Source organism: Phyllobates terribilis, unplaced genomic scaffold, assembly GCF_046119375.1.
Source record: "Phyllobates terribilis strain yellow unplaced genomic scaffold, ASM4611937v1 Scaffold_2__4_contigs__length_985480577, whole genome shotgun sequence".
In the NCBI taxonomy this organism is placed as follows: domain Eukaryota; kingdom Metazoa; phylum Chordata; class Amphibia; order Anura; family Dendrobatidae; genus Phyllobates; species Phyllobates terribilis.
The window spans coordinates 714182908-714208097 of NW_027362762.1; the positions used below are offsets into that span (position 1 = coordinate 714182908).

The 25190-nt window shown below is 45.1% G+C and overlaps 1 protein-coding gene across 1 annotated transcript in view; it reads right to left on the minus strand.

Moving 5' to 3' along the window:
* The window catches only part of LRIG2 (leucine rich repeats and immunoglobulin like domains 2), a 130177-nt gene extending 116174 nt beyond the window's left edge, over positions 1-14003 (minus strand). The window contains exon 1 of the mRNA XM_073667172.1: positions 13655-14003. Coding sequence (XP_073523273.1) covers positions 13655-13830 — 176 coding nt within the window. The 5' untranslated portion in view covers positions 13831-14003. The remainder of the gene's footprint in view (positions 1-13654) is intronic.
* Between the last annotated feature and the right edge of the window lie 11187 nt (positions 14004-25190).

Here is a 25190-nt window from a genome sequence, read left to right on the forward strand (position 1 = left end):
TTTCCTGAGCATTCCTGCATCTCCCTGGCAGAAAAAACGCATGCGGATTGTACATGCATTTTTTCCTGCCAGGGACATGCGGATGTGAAGCGTTCTTCACATGCATTTCCGCATGCAGGTTGACCAGCGCTTTCCAAGCAATTTTAGCATCACTTGGAAAGTGCTTGTCAACTTGGTCGCACTATATAAATCCATGCAAACGGCATGGATTTATATAGTGTGACCCAAAGAATGGTAAAAAATAAATCTATACTTACCTTCCGATGTCCCCCGGAGTCTTGCTTCGCTCCGTCCGGCCAGCCGGCAGATCGAGCACAGCGGGGGCCGTCAGAAGGTAAATATAACATTTATTTTTTTTATTTTATTCTTTTTTCACAGGTTCTATGGTACCCGGGTCCGGAGGAGAGTCTCCTGTCCTCCACACCCGGGTACCATCCGCACATTGAAACGCTTGGATTCCGCATCTACAGATTCAGTGATGCGGAATCCATGCATTCTAATGCAAGTCAATGGCGGCGAAAACGCAGCGCTTCCGCAAAATAATTGGTAGTGCTGCGTTTTTTTCCGCAATGATAATCCGCAGCAAAAAATTTCAGCAGCATGTGCACAGCACATGCGGATTATCATTGGGGGACATGGCAGGCCTTCTACCATGCGTTTAAGCGTTTTTGCAGCTGCGGAAACGCTTAAAAACGCATTGTGGGCACACAGCCTTAGTGTTTAATCAGTGATTTTCAGACTCAGACTTGCATGGATAATTTTGATCCAGTAAGTAGATTTAAAAAAAAAAAAAAAAAAAAAAACACAGACACGCCTCTGTGGTCTTTTTTTAGTGGACAAAATGTGTTCTAGCCGTGTAAATTGGACATCTGAATGAGGCCGAAGTGTGAATTCTAATTAAATCTCTCACCTCTCGCTTACAGTAAAAGTCTTCATTTTGCTTACTGATAAGTTTCAGTGAACTGAATGGCCCAAAGCCTGACGCTGCAAAACAGTCAGGATTAGGAGACATTTTCTGCTCCCATCAGGTGCAATGTTTGTCTTGAGATGTATGAGTAAAAAGGTCCATCCACATACACTAAAGTGAAGGGGCAGAAGAGGGAGGCGAACTAAGTCAGAGGGGCACAGTGATCAGTTGCAGGTTATCAGTGTAGTGGGCAGCTGCAGCAGACAGGGATGTGTGTGTCCGCTGTGCCAACACTGTGCTCATGCATGGGCAAGGATTCAGTTCATGTAACTTTGTTCTGGGCAAGTAGGCACTAGCAATATATTAGAATGCATGATCACTTAGGGGGCAGAGCAGTGCACTGAGTACCCAAATTTGCATATGAATAAAAATCACTTTGTAAACAACAAAGCCATGGAAAAAAGGACTACAGATGTGAGTTCTATAAGGCAAGTCCCCTATATGACTATCTGAGTTTTGGGAGTGACATATGCTCTTTAAGATCCAACACTCGTCAAAGATCAGGTACAACATTTTAAAGGTACATCCATCCAAACAGCAAAACCATACAAGTCTCCAAGCCAAAAACCTATACAATTGGAAATATTCTATATTCCATACTGCTGCCCTGTGGTTGGCTTTATTCGGGGAATATTCTAATTGTAATACATGATCATTAGCCTACAGCAGTGGTGCATCCTTTACATATCATATAGAACAGTCATTTAAAGCGCACCTGTCAGCAGAATTGTGCTCAGTAAACTACATACACTGTCAGGTGGGTGACATTACACTGATTAATATGATATCTTGGTTGATGAAATCAGTCCAGTGATTCTTGTGTAATTTTTACTTTCAGTTTGGAGATAATGATATGCTCGTGCTGTGGGGTGGGCTCAAGTGGTGCTCTGCTGACATATTTATCTGTATGCTCTTATGACAGCTCACTGATCATTCACTGACCTGCCTCCTATTTTACATAATGCATATAGTAGTGCGAGGCTAGGTAAAATAGGAGGCAGGTCAGTGAAGGATCAGTGAGCTGTCATAAGAGCATACAGATGAATATGTAAGCAGAGCACCAGATACAGCGCCCCCCACAGGCCACCCCAGAGCACGAGCATAATATTATCTCCTAACTGAAAGTAAAAATTACCACAGCACGGATTTCATTAACCAAAGTATCATATTAATCAGTGTAATGTCGCCCAACTGACCGTATATGTAGTTTACTGAGCACAATCCTGCTGACAGGTGCGCTTTAATGAACCAGAAGCCTCCCACACTGGAGTAAGATTTCTTGTGTAAGGTATGCCACACAGTCATTCATTAGACTACATGTGGCATCAGGCCTCAGCCGTGCAGAGCTGAGAGAAGGTGGCGAGAAAGCATTTTAAAGCCGCAAAACTTTAGCGCAACTCCTGAGTGAAGAAATTTTGCGACTTAAAAACTTTTACTTTTTTGGCTTAAAAGTTTTGATTAATTGCACACATATTGTGCCAAAAAGTGGCTCATCCTCCAAGAAAGAATAAATCAAAATTTGCAATCAGAGAACAGTTTGGGGAAACCAATAGTTGAAAGCATTTAGTTAAATCTGTATGGGGTTGTTTTCTAATGCTCGCCCACATAACACTAGCTGTGATCATCCTGTCAGCAGCCAAAAGCCACGACACATCCCAACTCGTGTAGCGTTAAAAAGCTGACTGGTCTAAAACTTCATTTAAGTTGACACCTGGACATAATTGGCTCAGTGTCCTAGTGTAAACTTACTACAATAAAGTTTTTGGAGGAAAAAAAAAAAAAAAAAAAAAAGCTGCAATAAAAGTTAAATTTTAAACTAAAATGTCTGAGAATCTCCTAACTCAGGAGGTTGTATAACACCGCAAAAATAACTCAAACAATACAACCCCAAAGGTGTAACTAAAGCCCCCGTCTCACATAGCGAGATCGCTAGCGAGATCACTGCTGAGTCAAGGTCTTGGTGACGCAACAGCGACCTCACCAGCGATGTCGCTATGTGTGACACTTTGCAGCGATCAGGCCCCTGCTGTGAGGTCGCTGATCGCTGCAGAATGTCCTGGACCTTTTTTTTGGTCGTTGCCCTCCCGCTGGTCAGCACACATCGCTGTGTGTGACCAGCGGGAGCAGCGATCAGGCTGGTAACCATGATAAACAGCGGGTTACTAGGGGCGCACGCGCACTTAGTAACCCGCTGTTTATCATGGTCACCACTCATACGGTGAGCAGTAACCTCCCGCTCACCATAGCAGAGTGGTAACCATGATAAACAGCGAGTTACTTGGTGCGCGTGTGCCCCTAGTAACCCGCTGTTTATCATGGTTACCAGCCTGCTCCTGCTTCAGCAGGCTGGTAACCAGGAGCAGGACATCGTGGAAAGATTCTTTCCACGATGTCGCTGCTCCCCTGATCGCTGGTGAGCCTGCCTGTTTGACAGCTCACCAGCGACCACATAGCGACGCAGCAACGATCCCTGACAGGTCATATCGTTGTCGGGATCGCTGCAGCGTCGCTAAGTGTGACGGGGCCTTAACACAATGACGTTAAGAGACGTGACTGTTAACTCTACCCATGCACAGAACACAGGATAAAAGCGTACAACAATCAGGCGGTATAATCATCTCAATTTATCCATTATAAGAGCCAATGGCATTTTTTTTTATTATTAATGAAGTCATACAACCAACCTAATAAATTGAGTTCTACATAGCGTCAATGACATAAAAAGATTATAGCTTTGCTGGCTAGAACTTTATAGAATAAGTTAGCACATACTCAAGGAACAAGCACAGGTATACTGAAGATTTTCGGTCACCAGAGAAAAAGATAAAAAAAAATCAAATAGAATAAAAAGGTAACAATACACTTACACGTAATAAGTGGCATCATCACTATAGACATTCATTTCACTTACAATGTGTCTGTGCAAAACTCACAAATAAAGTCTATGGGTCGATTAAAAAAAACACAAGCACACGGATGGCAACTGTGCGATCCATGTGCTGTTCATATTTAACATTGCAAATGATAGGAGAATCTTTATAATTTATCTATAATCTGTGAAAAACACGAATGACACATATGGTAAAAACAGACACAGTGTACGGTCCACCCACTGATGACAAACTGATCCAAAACACTGATGACACTGGTTCCATTTTTCACGCATGAGTTTAAATATGGGCGTGTGAATGAGGCCTTCGTGGCACTGACTAGACCTATCCCTTACTGTATAAAATGTAGGGAAAATACAGTGCCTCAATGAAAAAACAAAGCAGCACATGGAGTGACAATAAAGATTCCAGAACTGTGAACAAAACATAAAGGGACTACGCAGACAAAAATCTATTAAAGAGTAACAAAATCTTTTTTTTCTTTTAAACATACGGTAATTATGTCCTGCATGGAAACATATTAAATTTTGCAAATCACTATCAGATTTGTCTACATAAATAATGCAAGTGTTTTTTTTTTTGTTGTTGTTTTTTTTTTTAAGTGGCCTTTGAAACACTGCTTTTCCGCCGTCTATTAACCTGCCTTTAGCAGCAGTGAAATCAGAACATAGCCTAAATGAGTATGTGCGCACGTTCAGGATTTGAAGCAGAAATTTCTGCATCTCCTTGGCAGGAAAAATGCTGCAGAAAAAAAAGACGCTTTTTAATGCGTTTTTGTACATTAATGCTTTTTGGAGCCAAATAAAGTTATTTGAAAAAGGAATGTGGGACATTTCTTTATCCTTGGATTACCGTCAGAACTGGGGTGAGTATATTGGTTAATTTAAGAATGTGTCTGTCGTATTTCAAATAAAGTGTTTGGTCTGTGTTTATTCAACTCTTTAGTTTAGTTAGGTTTGGCAATGAAAGGGTCTGATTGACACCGTGTCATCACCAAACAAAAGAGCTAGGTGTCAGCTAATCCCATATACCCAATCTTCCTTAGCATTCCCATTCATGTCTTTTCTGGGGCAGCTGAGAGCTGCTATTTTTAGCCTAGGAAGTTCCATTAGGCAAACATGTTCACTGCTAACGAAACAGCTGTGAGCTTTTAATAATGGCCAGGGATGTTCCCACTTACAGCAGCAAGCAGCGCTTTGGACGCAGTGTATTTTTGCTGCGTCCAAAACGCGGTGTTATAATGCCGCACTTTTGTTGTCAGTACATGTGAATCCACCACATATAATGAGACTTCAAATCGGTCAAAGTCTGCAGTGAAGACTAGCGTGTCCGCTACAGAAATTGACATGCTGCGGGGGAGTTTGGGCATGTGCCCATGACCAGGAGCCGCTGCAGGTTTCACGCTGCGTGTTTATACAGAGTCAAACCCGCAGCATCCAGATGATACAGCATAGTGGATGGGATCTCTAGAAATCCCATGTCCACTATGTGTGCATAAGAGACTGCGAATCACCCGCGGACACAGACATGCGGCACATCTTTCAGGACCACAGCATGTCAAATTCTCTTGCGGAGTCGCTAGTCTCCGTAACAGAAATTTGACCACTAGAAAGTATTGAATGCGATAAATCTGCATGTTTCAGTGAACATATGCAGATTTACCTGCGTACAATAGAATGCAACGTTTTGGTCGCAGCAAAAATATGCGTCCAAAGCGCTGCTAAGTCTGAATAATGTGCTTAAAAATGTTTTAAAAAATGGTGTGGGTGTAGCTATTAATATCAGTACACAGCTGTTTGCTTAGCCTCTACTGGCTAAATTACAGGGGAACCCCAGAAAAAAAATTTGACGTAAAGCCCCCCCCCTATAAAATCCCGTAAGTGTACCGCCAGCCTGAACACATCGCCCAGGACATTGCGAGGACCAGGACACTGGGGGCGCCAGACAGGTGAGAATAGGGTTTTAACACAGCGTGCAGCCACAGATCGGCTGAGGACACAAATACTCCCCTCAGCCGAGCCGCTGTTATCAGTGGGAGCGGCGGTCAGATGATGGGAGTAGCAGTCTTCCCCAGCCGACCCGGGTACCACTGTATGCGAGTTTATGAAGCGTTTCCCGCCCATTGACTTTAATTGAACCGCAGCAAATCTGCAGGTATAAATATTATACCTGCGGGTGTGCAGCAGTTTAATTAAAGTCAATGGGCGGAAAACACTGCAGAAAAGCTACAGAGAAATGACAATCCTGCGCAGAAATTTCCGCATCAGGATTGCCATTGCATTAGCTGGCAGACCGATTAACAAGCGTTTTTGATGCATTTCCGCGCGGAGAAAATGCATCAAAAACGTTACGTGTGCAATTAACCTTGGAGTACAGATGATGGCAGTAAAGGGTCAGCAATCTGTCACCTCCTCTGTCTCTTGTGCTCATTGGAACAATCTCACTGGCTTATCCCCATAGTTAGTGAGACAAGTGCTTAGCTGACCCTTTCACTGCCATCATCTGTACTCCCAAATAGTATGATGTGATAAATATTGCAGAAGGCAGACAACGATGGCAAAAAGCAGGACTTTGAAAGCTTTTTTTTTTTACAGGAATGAAGATAAATTCCCTAGTGAAATGAATGCAAAGCTTCATAACTTTCCATACAGAATCAAACTTTAAAAAAAAACACTACTCTAATGATACTCAGCAGCACTTTTCAATCTATTGTTCAGTGTCCTTTCAATCCTCTTGGTCCTGGAAACAAGTGTAAGTACAGGTACATGTGGCAAGGTGGCTGCATAATTAGTCCAGCCTGTAGAGATTTCATGCACACGTCAATATGTCATACTGTGCAAGATAAGCCAAAAATAACTAACTAATAAAATTCCTATTAAAAGAAAATCAATACAAATGTCACGTAGAATTGCCTGCAGAAATCTCACAGCCGCAGTGGCTTTGTTTCACTCCTCTGGTGTGTTTATGTAGGTGCGAATTACTCACAGGCTAACAATTTACTGTATGAACACTTAATACAGGGCAGATTTTCTAAACCACCTTTCCACCCACAGCGGGCAGATTCCTGCGTCTACTGCATTCTCCGCACACACAACAAATGACAACATACCTGAATTAGGGCTGATTCGAATGTTAAGTTTTTCAGTAAAAGCTCTAGCCATGTTTTTCACACACAGACCTGGTACCTATTACAGTCTATGAAACTGCTCACTTGTCCATGTATTTTTGCAGAATGAGTGGTCCACACCTGTGATGGGTGAGCGTGCTCGGCACTGCTCGATCAAGTGATGCCGAGTATTGCATGGTGCTCGGGTCCCTGGAAGAAGCTCATATCTGAAGAGAAAGGAACACTAGCCCACACCACATGGAGGCATAACCGATTGTCATCAGTCTTGAATCAAACTTGCCAATGCAAATCTAAGGATGCCATCCGCGTCCTGACCACTTTTCTCATGGTCCGCGTGTAAAAAATTTAATTGCAGCATACACTTGTCTGATCTATTTTTCAGACTAAACATGCCTATTAAACTCAAAGAGTGCAGAAAAAAATTTCAGACAGTATGCATGTCATACATCTATTACAGATCCACAGGGCTCACGTGGCATAATGTGATGAAAGCCCCGGCACCGCAGGAACAGCACAGGTACAGGAGGCAAGTATACAGTGTTATTATTCTATAAGAGGAACTACCTGGACAACCCACCTTTAAATAACCTTGTTGTTTTCGTTCTTTTGGTCTCGTAAACTGTTTTAATTGGTGATGTATAAAATCTGATGCCATAAAAATGGAAAAAAATGACACTCATGACAATTTGTACGAAATATCGGCTATTTTTTTCTAGATGAAGAACAAAGGATTATTGTGTCAGAACCCAGCCATATTAAAGGGAACTTAGGTGTGATAGTGCCATTAACCTGCAGGTTAATATCATTATGGAGGCGCCCAGCCACAGTACTGAAAGTGCAGCACCCGGGAGAAAATTAACTCTATCGACCCCTTGAGCCGCCGGCTTTCAATCATGCAGGTGCGGCTACAGTCACTGTTCACGTTGCTGAGAGTGGTGACTGACAGCCAACTCGGCACTGACTGACAGCCAACTCGGATCTGATGCACTGCTGAGCTGGCTGTCCGTCTAAATGACCCACACCTTCATAACGCTATTAACCTATATATTACCCCTAAATCTACAGGTTAATAGAGTTATTGGACATGACACGCTGCCTTTAAAGGGACTCAGCAAAGAATGACTGTTGAAACTAAGTACAGGCACTCAATGAAACATGGCGCTGCCAATCATTAAAATACACCTTCCCACCAGCTGGCTTTCCCTCAATCTCCTGATCACTATGTCGCCATTCAGTTTGCATATTATTAGCAGAATACCCCCAATTATATGGGGAAATGTGCTGCCAACAAAACTAATTTCTAGGCCACTTAAACTATTCTGTCAGCCATCCAATGAGCATGGGCTGCTGATCAACAGCTTCATCACAATATAATCCCACAGAATATAATCAAAAATACACAGCTCCATACTCCATGTGCCTAATACTAACAGGACTGAGTTAGAAGACGTGGTCACCTGACAGCAGAGTAGTCGACATGTCACCTGCAGCCACTGTTTCCGTGTGACTGCGGGGTTCTAATGGGCAACTAGTACACACAGGCCCCTGAATACAGTCGGGAATTGGATGTTTCGTCAGCAGTTAACCCCCCCAGGATGTTTTGCCCCCGCACATTTCACCCACGCACAGATCGCCCCAGGATGTTTGTACCCTGTTTTGCCCCCAGAATTTTGTGTTTGGATGTTTCGCCAGTTTGTCCTTGTGGTTCATAAATTTACATCCGTCATCAATCCACATGTCACCAAAGTACTGTACAGAGTGCTGCACTTTTGTGACATGTTAAATCAACTGTTTCCATCTGTAAACCTCACAACTGATTGCATTATAGTGTCAGAGCATTTTGCCCGCAATTTTAACAAGACATTGTTCAAAACGTTTCGAAAACACTTGTGTTACAAAAACATAACACGAAACAAATAAACAGATTCAAAAAATGTAGTGTGAATGAGGCCTGATGTGCAGGGGCGAAACTTCCTATAGACGCGACAGGCCCCTGCATACAGTCACCTGTCCACAGACGCGACAGGCCCCTGCATACAGTCACCTGTCCACAGACGCGACAGGCCCCTGCATACAGTCACCTGTCCACAGACGCGACAGGCCCCTGCATACAGTCACCTGTCCACAGACGCGACAGGCCCCTGCATACAGTCACCTGTCCACAGACGCGACAGGCCCCTGCATACAGTCACCTGTCCACAGACGCGACAGGCCCCTGCATACAGTCACCTGTCCACAGACGCGACAGGCCCCTGCATACAGTCACCTGTCCACAGACGCGACAGGCCCCTGCATACAGTCACCTGTCCACAGACGCGACAGGCCCCTGCATACAGTCACCTGTCCACAGACGCGACAGGCCCCTGCATACAGTCACCTGTCCACAGACGCGACAGGCCCCTGCATACAGTCACCTGTCCACAGACGCGACAGGCCCCTGCATACAGTCACCTGTCCACAGACGCGACAGGCCCCTGCATACAGTCACCTGTCCACAGACGCGACAGGCCCCTGCATACAGTCACCTGTCCACAGACGCGACAGGCCCCTGCATACAGTCACCTGTCCACAGACGCGACAGGCCCCTGCATACAGTCACCTGTCCACAGACGCGACAGGCCCCTGCATACAGTCACCTGTCCACAGACGCGACAGGCCCCTGCATACAGTCACCTGTCCACAGACGCGACAGGCCCCTGCATACAGTCACCTGTCCACAGACGCGACAGGCCCCTGCATACAGTCACCTGTCCACAGACGCGACAGGCCCCTGCATACAGTCACCTGTCCACAGACGCGACAGGCCCCTGCATACAGTCACCTGTCCACAGACGCGACAGGCCCCTGCATACAGTCACCTGTCCACAGACGCGACAGGCCCCTGCATACAGTCACCTGTCCACAGACGCGACAGGCCCCTGCATACAGTCACCTGTCCACAGACGCGACAGGCCCCTGCATACAGTCACCTGTCCACAGACGCGACAGGCCCCTGCATACAGTCACCTGTCCACAGACGCGACAGGCCCCTGCATACAGTCACCTGTCCACAGACGCGACAGGCCCCTGCATACAGTCACCTGTCCACAGACGCGACAGGCCCCTGCATACAGTCACCTGTCCACAGACGCGACAGGCCCCTGCATACAGTCACCTGTCCACAGACGCGACAGGCCCCTGCATACAGTCACCTGTCCACAGACGCGACAGGCCCCTGCATACAGTCACCTGTCCACAGACGCGACAGGCCCCTGCATACAGTCACCTGTCCACAGACGCGACAGGCCCCTGCATACAGTCACCTGTCCACAGACGCGACAGGCCCCTGCATACAGTCACCTGTCCACAGACGCGACAGGCCCCTGCATACAGTCACCTGTCCACAGACGCGACAGGCCCCTGCATACAGTCACCTGTCCACAGACACGCGACAGGGCACGGCATAGACTGTAAACTTGCAAGCAGAGCCCTCACTCGTTTTGATAACAGACTTATGCTTATTCTGTTATGTCTTTATTGCCTGTAGAAGTCCCCTATAAAATTGTAAAGTGCTGCAAATATGTTGGCGCTATAAAAATTACTACATACAGTCACCTGTACACACATACATACACATATGGGAAATCCCTCACTAGATCAAGCTATATCCATACATACATCAGATAACGTTTAAAAGGTTTTTAGCCCCTCGACAAACCAAAAATGTATTTTGCCAAGGGCTCATGTAGTGGAGCGTAGTAACATCTGTGTGTTGTGAGTTACTGCTGGCCCTGCAAGAAGTTATATACCCTTTATATAAAACATATGCAACTATATACATGGCATTACTGCTGGCCCAGCCAGGTGTATGTGTAATATATATATACACATGGCAGACCTATATACACACACACGGCATTACTGCTGGCCCAGCCAGGTGTATGTGTAATATATATATATACACATGGCAGACCTATATACACACACACGGCATTACTGCTGGCCCAGCCAGGTGTATGTGTAATATATATATACACATGGCAGACCTATATACACACACACGGCATTACTGCTGGCCCAGCCAGGTGTATGTGTAATATATATATACACATGGCAGACCTATATACACACACACGGCATTACTGCTGGCCCAGCCAGGTGTATGTGTAATATATATATATATATACACATGGCAGACCTATATACACACACACGGCATTACTGCTGGCCCAGCCAGGTGTATGTGTAATATATATATATACACATGGCAGACCTATATACACACACACGGCATTACTGCTGGCCCAGCCAGGTGTATGTGTAATATATATATACACATGGCAGACCTATATACACACACACGGCATTACTGCTGGCCCAGCCAGGTGTATGTGTAATATATATATATACACATGGCAGACCTATATACACACACACACGGCATTACTGCTGGCCCAGCCAGGTGTATGTGTAATATATATATACACATGGCAGACCTATATACACACACACGGCATTACTGCTGGCCCAGCCAGGTGTATGTGTAATATATATATACACATGGCAGACCTATATACACACACACGGCATTACTGCTGGCCCAGCCAGGTGTATGTGTAATATATATATATACACATGGCAGACCTATATACACACACACGGCATTACTGCTGGCCCAGCCAGGTGTATGTGTAATATATATATATACACATGGCAGACCTATATACACACACACGGCATTACTGCTGGCCCAGCCAGGTGTATGTGTAATATATATATATACACATGGCAGACCTATATACACACACACGGCATTACTGCTGGCCCAGCCAGGTGTATGTGTAATATATATATATACACATGGCAGACCTATATACACACACACGGCATTACTGCTGGCCCAGCCAGGTGTATGTGTAATATATATATATACACATGGCAGACCTATATACACACACACGGCATTACTGCTGGCCCAGCCAGGTGTATGTGTAATATATATATACACATGGCAGACCTATATACACACACACGGCATTACTGCTGGCCCAGCCAGGTGTATGTGTAATATATATATACACATGGCAGACCTATATACACACACAGGGCATTACTGCTGGCCCAGCCAGGTGTATGTGTAATATATATATACACATGGCAGACCTATATACACACACACGGCATTACTGCTGGCCCAGCCAGGTGTATGTGTAATATATATATACACATGGCAGACCTATATACACACACAGGGCATTACTGCTGGCCCAGCCAGGTGTATGTGTAATATATATATATATATATACACATGGCAGACCTATATACACACACACGGCATTACTGCTGGCCCAGCCAGGTGTATGTGTAATATATATATATATATACACACATGGCAGACCTATATACACACACGGCATTACTGCTGGCCCAGCCAGGTGTATGTGTAATATATATATATATACACATGGCAGACCTATATACACACACGGCATTACTGCTGGCCCAGCCAGGTGTATGTGTAATATATATATATACATGGCAGACCTATATACACACACACACACACGGCATTACTGCTGGCCCAGCCAGGTGTATGTGTAATATATATACACATGGCAGACCTATATACACACACACACGGCATTACTGCTGGCCCAGCCAGGTGTATGTGTAATATATATACACATGGCAGACCTATATACACACACACACACACGGCATTACTGCTGGCCCAGCCAGGTGTATGTGTAATATATATACACATGGCAGACCTATATATACACACACACACGGCATTACTGCTGGCCCAGCCAGGTGTATGTGTAATATATATACACATGGCAGACCTATATATACACACACACACGGCATTACTGCTGGCCCAGCCAGGTGTATGTGTAATATATATACACATGGCAGACCTATATACACACACACACGGCATTACTGCTGGCCCAGCCAGGTGTATGTGTAATATATATACACATGGCAGACCTATATACACACACACGGCATTACTGCTGGCCCAGCCAGGTGTATGTGTAATATATATACATGGCAGACCTATATACACACACGGCATTACTGCTGGCCCAGCCAGGTGTATGTGTAATATATATACATGGCAGACCTATACACACACACACGGCATTACTGCTGGCCCAGCCAGGTGTATGTGTAATATATATACATGGCAGACCTATATACACACACGGCATTACTGCTGGCCCAGCCAGGTGTATGTGTATTATATACACATGGCAGACCTATATACACACACGCGGCATTACTGCTGGCCCAGCCAGGTGTATGTGTATTATATACATGGCAGACCTATATACACACACACGGCATTACTGCTGGCCCAGCCAGGTGTATGTGTAATATATATACATGGCAGACCTATATACACACACACGGCATTACTGCTGGCCCAGCCAGGTGTATGTGTATTATATACATGGCAAACCTATATACACACGGCATTACTGCTGGCCCAACCAGGTGTATGTGTAATCTATACACATGGCAGACCTATGTATACACGGCATTACTGCTGACCCAGCCGGATGGTTCCATATATGAATACTGTATATATCTCCTTACACACACACACACACCTGTATACACGGCATTACTGGCCGGCGCTGCCCCCGTACACTATGGACGTACACTACACTCCGTACTCACAGGCTGGTGATGCCCTCGGGCAGCGGCACTGCGGGCAGTCTGCCCAGTCTTCTCCTGCTGCAGTCCAGCATCCTCCCGTCACACACACAGGGCGCCGGGCACGAAGCGTCCGAGGCCTCAGCCGCCGCCGTCAATAGCAGAAGAATCCCCGGGAGGAGCCACAAAGGACGCGACATCTTCTCCCCTTCCGGCTCCAGGGCCGGAGCCTCACAGCAGCGCGGTCAGTGCAGACAATAAGCGGGAAAAATGTCCGGTCCGCTGCGGCCCAGTATTCACCAGTTCGCCCAGTCTACCCGTAGTACCGCCTGCAGCTCCACAGACGAGACCCTTCCGTCACGTCGTGCATTGCGTGTTTACATCACGGACGTTAGCGGAAATTCGTGCGCCATCTTGGGAAAGGGCAAACGTCTGGCGAAGAGCTGTTTCAGCCTGGCAATGGCGCTCTGCGTCATCCTCTGTGGGATGTTTATCATCATTGACCCCTTCCCTCCTGGATCAGTGTTAGTTTCTGCTCTCTTTTCTTTCCTTTTTACCATAACTTTTTTTTTCCTTTTCCGTTTACCATAGGGCGGCTTTGTATATTGAATGCCTACTAACCGCCCTCACACTGTGCTGAAGAAAATCCAAGCGTTATGAAAAAAAAACTCAATTCCACCATAGATTTTTTTAACTTCAATTTCAGGAAGTTAATTGTGCAGTAAATTCAGCATGTTAATGAGGGTAGTGTGGACATAAGCCGTAACGGGACCGCTGAACGTGTAATAAAGAGCAATGTCAAAGACCCCTAGAAATGTTTCTTTTTTATGTTTGGTTTAAAAATATTCAGAACTTTGTAAAAATAATAAAAATGTAGTTTGTGTCTCCGTCTTCTAAGATCCGTCCCTTTTTTAGTTTCCCCTCACTGCGCCTGTATGAGGGCGTATAAACTGTTCCCGAGCTGTAGTCTTTATTCACACCCAGAACTCTCAACTTTTGAAGATCAGAAAGAGGGACAAATTATGTGTGCGTAGAAAATTTTGTCCACACCCCAATCCACACCCATTTACCATTTCTTTCTCCCCTGGCCCGTAGGAGAAGTCAGAGGGGTGGTGGCAGTGATTGACATTCAGCAGTCGCAGAGATTGCAGGGCGTAGACCCAAATCCGGGACTGTCCCGCTGTATCCGGGACTGTCCTCTGTATCCAGGACTGTCCCGCTGTATCCGGGACTCTCCCGCTGTATCTGGGACTGTCCAGTTGTATCCGGGACTCTCCCGCTGTATCTGAGACTGTCCCGCTGTATCCGGGATAGTTGGGACTAGAGCTGAGCGGATGGATGCACGGGTCTCTGGTCCAGCGTACAGGTCAGTGGTACCTGGTGGCTGGATGGGAGGCTGCGAATTTTTACCTTCCAGCGTCCCCGGCACGGCTTTTGATTATCCAGGGCTGGTGCGATTTCATCTGTGCGTCCTGCTGATCTCTAGTTGGGACCTATGGGTTTAATTTTTGTTTATTCCTTTATAGTTGGAGCCGCCAGAACTTTCTCATCTTTATGTTGCTTCACTATACGACATCTGGCTTTTTTGTGTCTATAAGCCGTGTTCACATGTATCATAAATATTGTGTCTTTTGTTTTCTGCAGATGTCCCCACCAAACTACACAATAACAATCTTCTCCCCCTTATTTGATGCGTTTTTGGTCTAGATGTGAAATTGCATTTTTTATGTGTTTTTTATAGCACAGAAAAGCTTTGATTCTGCACAAAAAGTAACTGCAGTTTTTTACATGAGTATTTTTTAGGATTCACATAGAAAAAAAGCACCAAACGCACACAATTCAGCATCGTCTTTAGACCACAGGGGGCTCAGTTCTCATTAAATCACATCCACTGTGCTTGGACAGTTAAACAGGAGAATTCTTGTGCAAAAAAGCAGCAGAAAATTTGCAGCATTTACCCTACATGTGAACACGGTCTAACTTTCCATGCAAAGTGGATGTGATTCCGTGAAATCTCCGCCCTCTGAGCATCTAAAGATGCTGCTGAAGTCTGCGGTTTTAGTGTAATTTTTCTCTATAAGCTTCTTCTGAAAAGAACGCATGAGCGCCGGGTCCTGATTCAAGGTAAAAGGCTCGCACTTACCTCCCCTTGCTGCCGGAATGCTGCGATCGACTTCAATCACAGCATTTTGTGGGTTAATGTGCCGGGAGCGGTACGGGACCACAACTGGCACATAGCACCAGGTGTCAGTTCGGAGAATCAGCTGACAGCCGGCGGCGATCGCCCCGCACAGCTTCTGTGCGGACGCTGTCACATTGTGCGCAATAGTACATACCTGGTCCAATAGGCCCAGTGCACAGTGACGTACTATTGCTGACAATGTCAGTAAGGGGTTAATGACCAGGCCAATTTTTACAATTCTGACCACTGTCATTTTATGAGGTGATAACCCTGCAATGCTTCAACGGATCCCGCTGATTCTGAGAATGTTTTTTCGTGACATGTTGTACTTCATGATAGTGATAAAATTTCTTCAATATGACATGCGTTTATTTGTGAAAAAATCGGAAATTTGGTGAAAATTTTGTAATTTGAGAATTGTTATTTGTTAATTTTAAAAGGTATCCTCAGTCCGGGAGTACTGAAGTTAACTAGGGGGGAATGTGGCACCCCAGGGGTCCGGTTGCCACCGTGGCATTGCCTCCCTCACAAGAGGTGATGCCATGCCTGGAAGCAAGCAGGGGTCTCCTAATCAGGTTTTACTAAGCATGCAACACTTTCCTGGCTCCAGACCAGCAAGGGGAGTTCCTCCCCTTAGCAACTGGATCTGGAGGCGGGGTTAGTTAGTCTTAGTGTGAGGAGTTGAAGTCGGGACGTCGAAGAGAGAGGAGCTGGGGACTGGAGCTGCGCGGCAGCTCACCCCAGAAGGAACCAACACAGAATAACCGGACACTGGAGTCCGAGGCTGTGGGGCACTGCAGGCCCAGCAGCAGAACCCGGAGGGCAGGGGACTGCAGGTCTCCTGGCCCCATCAGACGCCCGGAGGCTCAGCAGCACAGAGGGCCCAGCACTGCCACATGGGAGCGACGCACCAGCAAGGCCCGAGCTCCCTGCCATATGGGTGAGCACAGAAACGTTGCACTCAGGGACGAGGGCCACTGCACAGCTACAACAGCAGGGCCAAAGAGTTTAGTGGAAAGGGAAGGCCTCCAACTTCACCTGGCAAGGAGGATTCTTTACTTGCTTCCAGGCTGCCCGGACTTCCACTTCTAGCCAGTACCCTAGTCCTGGCTTGTCTAATCACCACCAGTAAAGCTAAGAGGAAACTGCCATTAAGTTGTGGGCTGATTATTGCTGCGCCATCAGCCCCTGCACTAAACGCCCAGCACAACCCATAACATCTACACTGCCCTGGAGCTAAGCTCTACCTGTGGAGAGCCGCACCATCCCTGCTGCAGTAACATCAGCTCCAGAGGACCTGCTCCGCAGCGGCGGCTCCCGTAGCCGCATACCACAGGTGGCGTCACAAACTTTATACAATCACTATAAATCCCCTATCAATAACCCCTTTTTATTGACCGCCCAGGGTCATGGACCGGGTCACCGCCACTGTGACATCCCCCAGCATCTACCGGCCCGGCACCGGGTACCCCACGGTCCAGGGGGCGCGTCATATGTCACAGAAAATAGTTTATAAATAACATTTACCACATGTCTACTTTAAATCAGCACAATTTTGGAACCCAAATTTTTTTTGGTTAGGAAGTTATAAGGGTTAAAAGTTGACCAGCGATTTCTCATTTTTCCAACAAAATTTACAAAACCATTTTTTTTAGGGACCACATCACATTTGAATTGACTTTGAGGGATCTTTATGACAGAAAATACCCAAAAGTAACACCATTCTAAAAACTGCACTCCCTCAAGGTGCTCAAAACCACATTCAAGAAGTTTAACCCTTCAGGTGCTTCACAGGAATTTTTGGAATGTGGAAGAAAACAATGAACATTTAACTTTTTTTCACAAAAATGTTACTTTAGACCCAAATTTTTTTATTTTCGCAAGGTAAGAGGAAAAAATGGACCACAAAATTTGTTGTTCTCCTGAACTTATCTAGATATGTGGTGAGCACCTTGAACCCCCAGGTGCTTCACAGAAGTTTATAACATTGAGCCGTAAAAATAAAATTTTCACATTTTTCCCACGGAAATGTTTTTAAGCCCCCAATTTTGCATTTTCATAAGGGTAAGAGGAGAAATTGCACCATACCATTTGTTGTGCAATTTCTCCTGAGTACGCCGATACCACATATGTGGAGGAAAACCACTGTTTTGTCACACAACAGGGTTCGGAAGGGAAGGAGCGCCATTGGACTTTTTGAATGTAAAATTTCCTTGAATGATTAGCGGACGCCATGTCGCATTTGGAGAGCCCCTAATGTGCCTAAACAGTGGAAACCCCCACAAGTGACACCATTTTGGAAACTAGACCCCTCAGGGAACTTATCTAGATGTGCGGTGAGCACCCTGAACCCCCAGGTGCTTCACAGAAGTTTATAACGTACAGCCGTGAAAATAAAAAAAATCAAACTTTTTCCGGAAAAAATGATCTTTTAGTCCCAAGTTTTTTATTTTCACAAGGGTAAGAGGAGAAAATGGACCCCAAAAATGGTTGTGCAATTTCTCCTGAGTATGCCGATACGGCATATGTGAGGAAAATACCGTGTTTGGGCGCACGGCAGGGTTCAGAAGGGAAGGAGCACATATGTGAGGAAAATACCCTGTTTGGGCGCACGGCAGGGTTCAGAAGGGAAGGAGCACATATGTGAGGAAAATACTCTGTTTGGGCGCACGGCAGGGTTCAGAAGGGAAGGAGCACATATGTGAGGAAAATACCCTGTTTGGGCGCACGGCAGGGTTCAGAAGGGAAGGAGCACTGTGTGACTTTTTGAAATCAAAATTGGCTGGAATCGAGAGCGTTTGGAGAGCCCCTGATGCGCCTAAACAGTGGAAACCCCCCACAAGTGACCCCAATTTGGAAACTATACCCCTCAAGGATTTTATAAAGGGGTATAGTGAATATTTTGAACCCAGAGGTACGACACAGAATTTGATAACATTAGGTCATCATGTTGAATAAGTTGTCATTAATCTTGAGCGCAAGTGCTCACTACTTGAGTCTGCATCGGGTACTCGGGTATGCACCATGTATCTCTGGTGCTTGAGTGACATGGTCGAGTCCCCGCCCCGCATGTTTCACGGTTGTTAGACACCCAAAAAAAACATGCTGGGATCGCTCGTGCATGGCAGGCTATCCCAGCAAGGTTTTTTGGCTGTATAACAGCCGCGAAACATATGGGGCGGAGACTTGAGCATGTCACTCGAGCACCCGCGATACTCGGTGCATACCCGAGCACCCGATGGAAACTCAAGTGGCGAGCACTTGTGCTCAACACTAGTCACCATATCATCATCATTTTTTTTTCTCGAATTTTGAAAAAATCCCAACCCCAACACAACCCTAACCCCAACCCTAATACAACCCCCACCCTAACACAAACCTAATCCTAACACAACCCTAACCCTAGCACAACCCTAACCCTAACACAATCCTAGCACAACCCTAGTGCAACCCTAATGTCACGCACAGAGTAGAAAAGACTAAGTGCAACACGAAGAAATGAGGGGAAGGGAGCCCAGACACTAGGGAAAGGGGGAGTGGAGACCTCCTAGGCTGATCTGATATCACTCTGTCTCCCCTATCGTTCCTATATTGGTTCCTCACCAATCGCCGCAGACAAACCTAAAACCCTGTATTTCCTTAGAGCTAGGCCCTCGCTAGGGAAGGTGGGGATGAGCACTAGTCAGTCCCCTCCAACAACTAAAGACAACAAGGTAGGCAGACATGGGGGAAAGTAACTTAGCTGGAGCCAGCTTCAGAGAAATTGCACACATGTCCTCTTAGCACCAGAGAGGAATAAGAACTGCACTTGCTCCAAGCTTTTACAAGGGAACATGTGAATATCACCGGCGCCGCCCTAAAGCAGAATGAAAGTATGTAAACACCCAAACCAGCATGTTAATTAGAGCAAGAGGAAGGTGGCCGCTGAGTCCTAGAGTGAGACATCTTCTAAGAAGGTGTCTGTAATGACAAACGAAGAGATCTCCTGCAACCAACTGCAGGGCGACTGTCACATCTGACACACCCGTAACACCTAACCCTAGCACAACCCTAACCCTAGCACAACCATAACCCTAACATAACCCTAACCCTAGAGTTTATTTTTTGCGCCATTCTTCGTGCCACATAAGTGATTAGACGACTTTATTCTTTGGGTCGGTGCGATTACAGCGATACCAGATTCATATCAGGTTTTTATGTTTGTCAGCTGTTACACACTAAAAGACGCTTTTTTTTGCAAAGACTAGTTTTTGCAATAATTTTTCCGTATTGCGGCCGACAGAGTTACGTAAGGGCTTGTTTTTTGCTGGACAAGTTGACGTTTTTAGTGGTACCATTTTCGGGCAAATTACATTTTTTGATCGCTTTCTATTCTGATTTTTGGGAGGCAGAATAAACAAAAATCAACAATTCAGGAATTTTTTTATGCCGTTCCGTTTGTGGTAAAATTGATAAACTTTATTCTTCGGGTCAGTACGTTTACAGTGGTACCACATTTATATCTTTTTTATGTTTTGATGCTTTTACACAATAAAAAATATTTTATAGAAAAAATATTTTTTTTCCATCGCTTTATTCTGAAAGCTATAACTTTTTTATTTTTCGGCTGATGGAGCTGTATCATGGCTTGTTTTTTGCAGGACAAGATGACGTTTTCAGTGGTACCAGTTTATTTACATTCATTTTTTTCATCGTGTTTTATTCCATTTTTTGTTTGGCGGTATGATGATAAAGCATCATTTTTTGCTTAGTTTTTTTTTTTACCGTGTTCACTAAAAGGGTTAACTAGTGGGACAGTTTAATAGGTCAGGTCGTTCCTAACGCGGCGATACCAAATATGTGCACTTCTGTTGTTTTTGTTTTTTTTCATAATAATATTTATTTATGGGTACAGTATATTTTTATTTTTTTGGATTTTTTTTTTCTTTTTTCTAATATTTTTACAATTTTTTTTCCACTTCTTGACACTTTCTTTAACTTTTACTTTTTGTCTCACTATGGGACTTTCATTTGTTGCAGGCTGATCGCTTGCATAGCATAGGGATGCAAGAGCATCCCTATGCTATGCAGACTGTCAGCCCCTGCAGACACAAGTTAAATAGATCGTGCACTGCACACGATCTATCTAACTTCCTGATGCCTGGTGACCCGGATGTTATTGATGACAACATCAGGTCATCATGGCAACGATCGGAACCCCGCACACACAGCACGGGGTCCCCGATTCAAGGTAAAGTGGGCTGTTTTTCCTCTCCTTGCCCCGGAAATGCAGTGATCAACTTCAATCGCAGCATTTCCGGGCTCAATGTGCTGGGAGCGGTGTGGGACCATTCCTGGCCCATAGTACCGGGTGTCAGCTGTGAGAATCAGCTGACACTCGGCGGCGATCGCCCCACACAGCCTCTGTGCCAGCGCGATCAAATTGTGTGTAATAGTCCGTACCTGTTCCATAAGTCCCAAGTCACAGGGACGTACTATTACTCACAATGTCAGTATGCTGTTCAAAAAAAGATATAACGTGTTGATACATCCGATAGAAAATTGGCATAGGTATATGGTTTTTCCTCCTGTCCAACCCAATTTTTATTGGATGTATCAACACGTTATATATATTTTTTAAATGATCAAATAAAGATTTTTTTCTCCATTTTAAGGCTATGTGCGCACGTTCAGGATTTGAATACAGAAATTTCTGCATTGTTTCTGCATCTCTTGTCAGAAAAAAAGCTGCAGAAAAAACGTGCGTTTTGCCGCAATTTTGACGTGTTTTTTTATGCGTTTTTTAATGCGTTTTTGGACATCAATGAAAGCTTTTTGGAACTAAATAAAGATATTTGAAAAAAGAAACGTGGGACATTGCTTCAACCCTTGGATTACCGTCAGACCTGGGGTGAGTATATTGGTTAATTTAAATGATTAAAGAATGTGTCTGTTGTATTTCAAATAAAGTGTTTACTCTCTGTGTGTGTTTAACGCTTTACTTTACTTTAATTAGCTTTTTGTAATGAAAGGGTCTGATTGACACCTTGTCATCACCAAACAAAAGGGCTAGGTGTCAGCTAATCCAATACACCCAATCTCATTATCATTTCCATTCAAGTAATTTCTGGAGCAGCTGAGAACTGCTATTTTTAGCCTAGGAAGTTGCCAATAGGCAAACATGTTCCCTGGCTGTTTCATTAGCCTCTACGTCCTCACGAACAGCAACAAGCAGTGCTTGTGTTCTAATGCCGCACTTTTGTTGTCAATACATGCGGATCCACTGGATATAATAACACTTTAATCGGTCAAAATCTGCAGCGGAGACTAGCGTGTCCGTTACAGAAATTGACATGCTGCGGGTGAGTTTGGGTAGATGGCCACGGTCAGGAGCCGCTGCAGATTTGAAGCCGCGTGTTTATGCAGCGTCAAACCCGCAGTGTCCAGATGTTACAGCATAGTGGATGGGATCTCTAGAAATCCCATGTCCACTATGTGTGCAGCTGAGGGTGCGGATCACCTGTGGACACTGACATGCCGCACGTCTTTCAGTACCGCAGCATGTCAAATTCTCTTGCGGAGTCGCTAGTCTCCGCAACAGAACTTTGACCACTAGAATGTATTGAATGCTGTAAATATTCATGTTTAAGTGAACACATGTGGATTTACCTGCATTCAATAGAGCGCAGCGTTTTGGACGCAGCAAAAATATGCTGCATCCAAACCACTGCTACATCCGGATCGTGGGCACATAGCCTAAAAAAAAAAAAAAAAAATGGCGTGGCGCTTCCGCGTCATTTTTATAACCAGCAGAGGGAAAGCTGACCACTGGGAGCTGATATTAGTAGCCAGGGAAGGGGCCATTAGCCAAAAATGTTCCCTGGCTATAAATAACAACTCTCAGTTGTTTGCTTAGCCTTTACTGGCTAGATTACAGGGGGACCCCAGAAAAAAATTGACATGGGCCCCCCTATAAAATATAACCAGAAAAGGCTAAACAGACAGCTGTGGGCTGATATTAATAGCCAGGGAAGGGGCCATAGATACTATCCCCCTCCTTGGCTAATAATATCACCCATCCATAAAATGCGCCAAATCTGGCACTTAGCCTCCGCTCTTCCCACTGCTGTGTAGCGGTGGCGAGTGGGGTAATGGGGTTGCGGTTCATGTCAGCCTTGTATTGGCGGCTGACATGAAGACCAGGTTGGTAATGGAGAGGCCCCCATTACTAGCGCCATAGTTAAGTTTTCGACTTTTTTCAATAAAGACACGGCCAGAATAAAGTATTTAATTGAAATAAAATTACACACGGTTTTAATAATTTTTTTATTCTCTCAATCCCCGACGCCCTCGTCTCCTGAAAAAAAAAAAAAACAACCATATCCCTCCCTGTCCACCGTCATGACGTAATCCATATTGTCCTTCTGCAATCTGGGTCACTTTTACAGCAGTCCCTTCAATCACTGATGTGACTGCTGTAGAAGACAGCACTGTACACTGACAGGAGTGCAAAATCACTCCTGTCAGTGTACATTCCTCTGCTGCAGGCTGAGGTCATGTGAGTTCATCAGCTGAACATCAGCTGATTAACTCTGGTGACCTCATACTGCATCAGTACTGCGTGGGAACATTCGTGAGAATATTCCTACACAGCACCAATGCAGTAAACTGAGGTCCCGGAGCTCTCAGCTGATCTTCAGCTGATGAATTCGCGTGACCTCAGCCGGCAGCAGCGATGCACACTGCCGGGAGCAAGCGCACTCCCGTCAGTGTACCGCTGGCCGCCGGGATGATTGCATCGCAGAGGGACATCAAGAGAAAGGATAAAAGGTGTGTTTTTATTTTAAACAGATTTTTACTTTTTTTTTTTTTCACCGCGCATAGCCCCGGCTTGGCTGAGGAGACTACACCTCCCCTCAGCCATGTCACTGTCGCTGATATCAGCGGTATCGGCGGTCAGATGATGGGAGAAGTTGTCTTCTTCCCTGGCCCAGGTACCATTCTTTGAGTGTTTTTATTTTTATGCTGCAGAAACGCTACAAAGAATGGACATGCTGCGTATTTTAATGCAATGGCAATCCTAAGCGGAAAATTCCGCATCATATGCACAACATATCAGGATTGTCATTGCATTAGCTGGCAGAAGGATTACCTAGCGTTTTTGGTGCATTTCCGCTCGGAAAAAAACGCACCGAAAACGCATCAAAAACTCTCAGTGTGCACTTAACCTGAGCTGGATCAACTTTTTCTTCCGTGCAAGTTCATTCCATGTTTGGCAGGAATGGTCCAATACTGGACTACAATTGAAGTCTTTCCACAGGGGTGAGCTGAAAAAAAACACTTCATGTCTAATATATGAACTAAAACTATCACCTTATGCAGTGCCTGTGCTGCATTCCATAAATGCTTATATATCCCCTGCGATGCATGGTAATCCAGTCAGTCTGGTGCAATGGGCATGGTTTCAGGTCTCTCTGTCCCTCAGCTGCTGCTTACTGTCCTACTTCTTTAATTGATGTGGATGACGCCTTGCGTCATCCACACTGCCAGGCCGAATCTTGCGCCTGTGCACAGAAATCATGGCTCGCGCCTGCGCACTATGCTTTGCCCTACTTCGGGCACAGCCAAAAACATAAGTGCGCATGCGCCCATAGTAGGGCAAAGCGTAATGTGCAGGCGCTATTTGATTTGATGTGAGACGTCATCCATGTCAATTAAAGAAGGAGGACTGCGAACATCAGCTGGAGGGAGGGATGGAGAGGCCCGAAACCTTGCCCATTGGATTACCATACAGCGTGAGAAAATTTAAAAACGTTTTTGAGGGAGTCCAGGGTTATATAAGCATTTATGGAATACAGCACAGGTGCTCAATAAGGTGATAGTTTTATTTCATATAGGACAAAACTGGTGGCAGGTTCCCTTTAAGGTTGTGAGTTCAAGTCTGGGAGACTCACGAAATAAAAATCTTTTTCTTCATCTCAGTATACAGGCACCATAAAAATACATTGTTATACACAATATATCTTTATGGACATGCATAACCTGCTTCTGAGTTCATTGCCTGCAATATAGGTCAAGATTACTAAATTCTCCAATCTACATCATTGTGGGCTGTAGATCATTGGTAGAGCAACAGCCTGCAAACACGGAGATGCGAGTTTAAGTCCTGGGGAGACTAGATTACAGAAGGGTGAAAAAGTGAGTAATACAATTTAATTTATTCAGAGAGCATCCCCGCCCCTGAGGAGGAGAAGCAACAAAGAGGTGAGTATAGAAAAAGCTGTGACGGGACAGTCCCACCGAATTGGGGATGGTTGGGAGTTATGCATACCATTTTAGTGTGAATAAGACATTTTTTTTTTCTTTCCGGCATTTAACGTATGGGTTAACCCCCTTAAC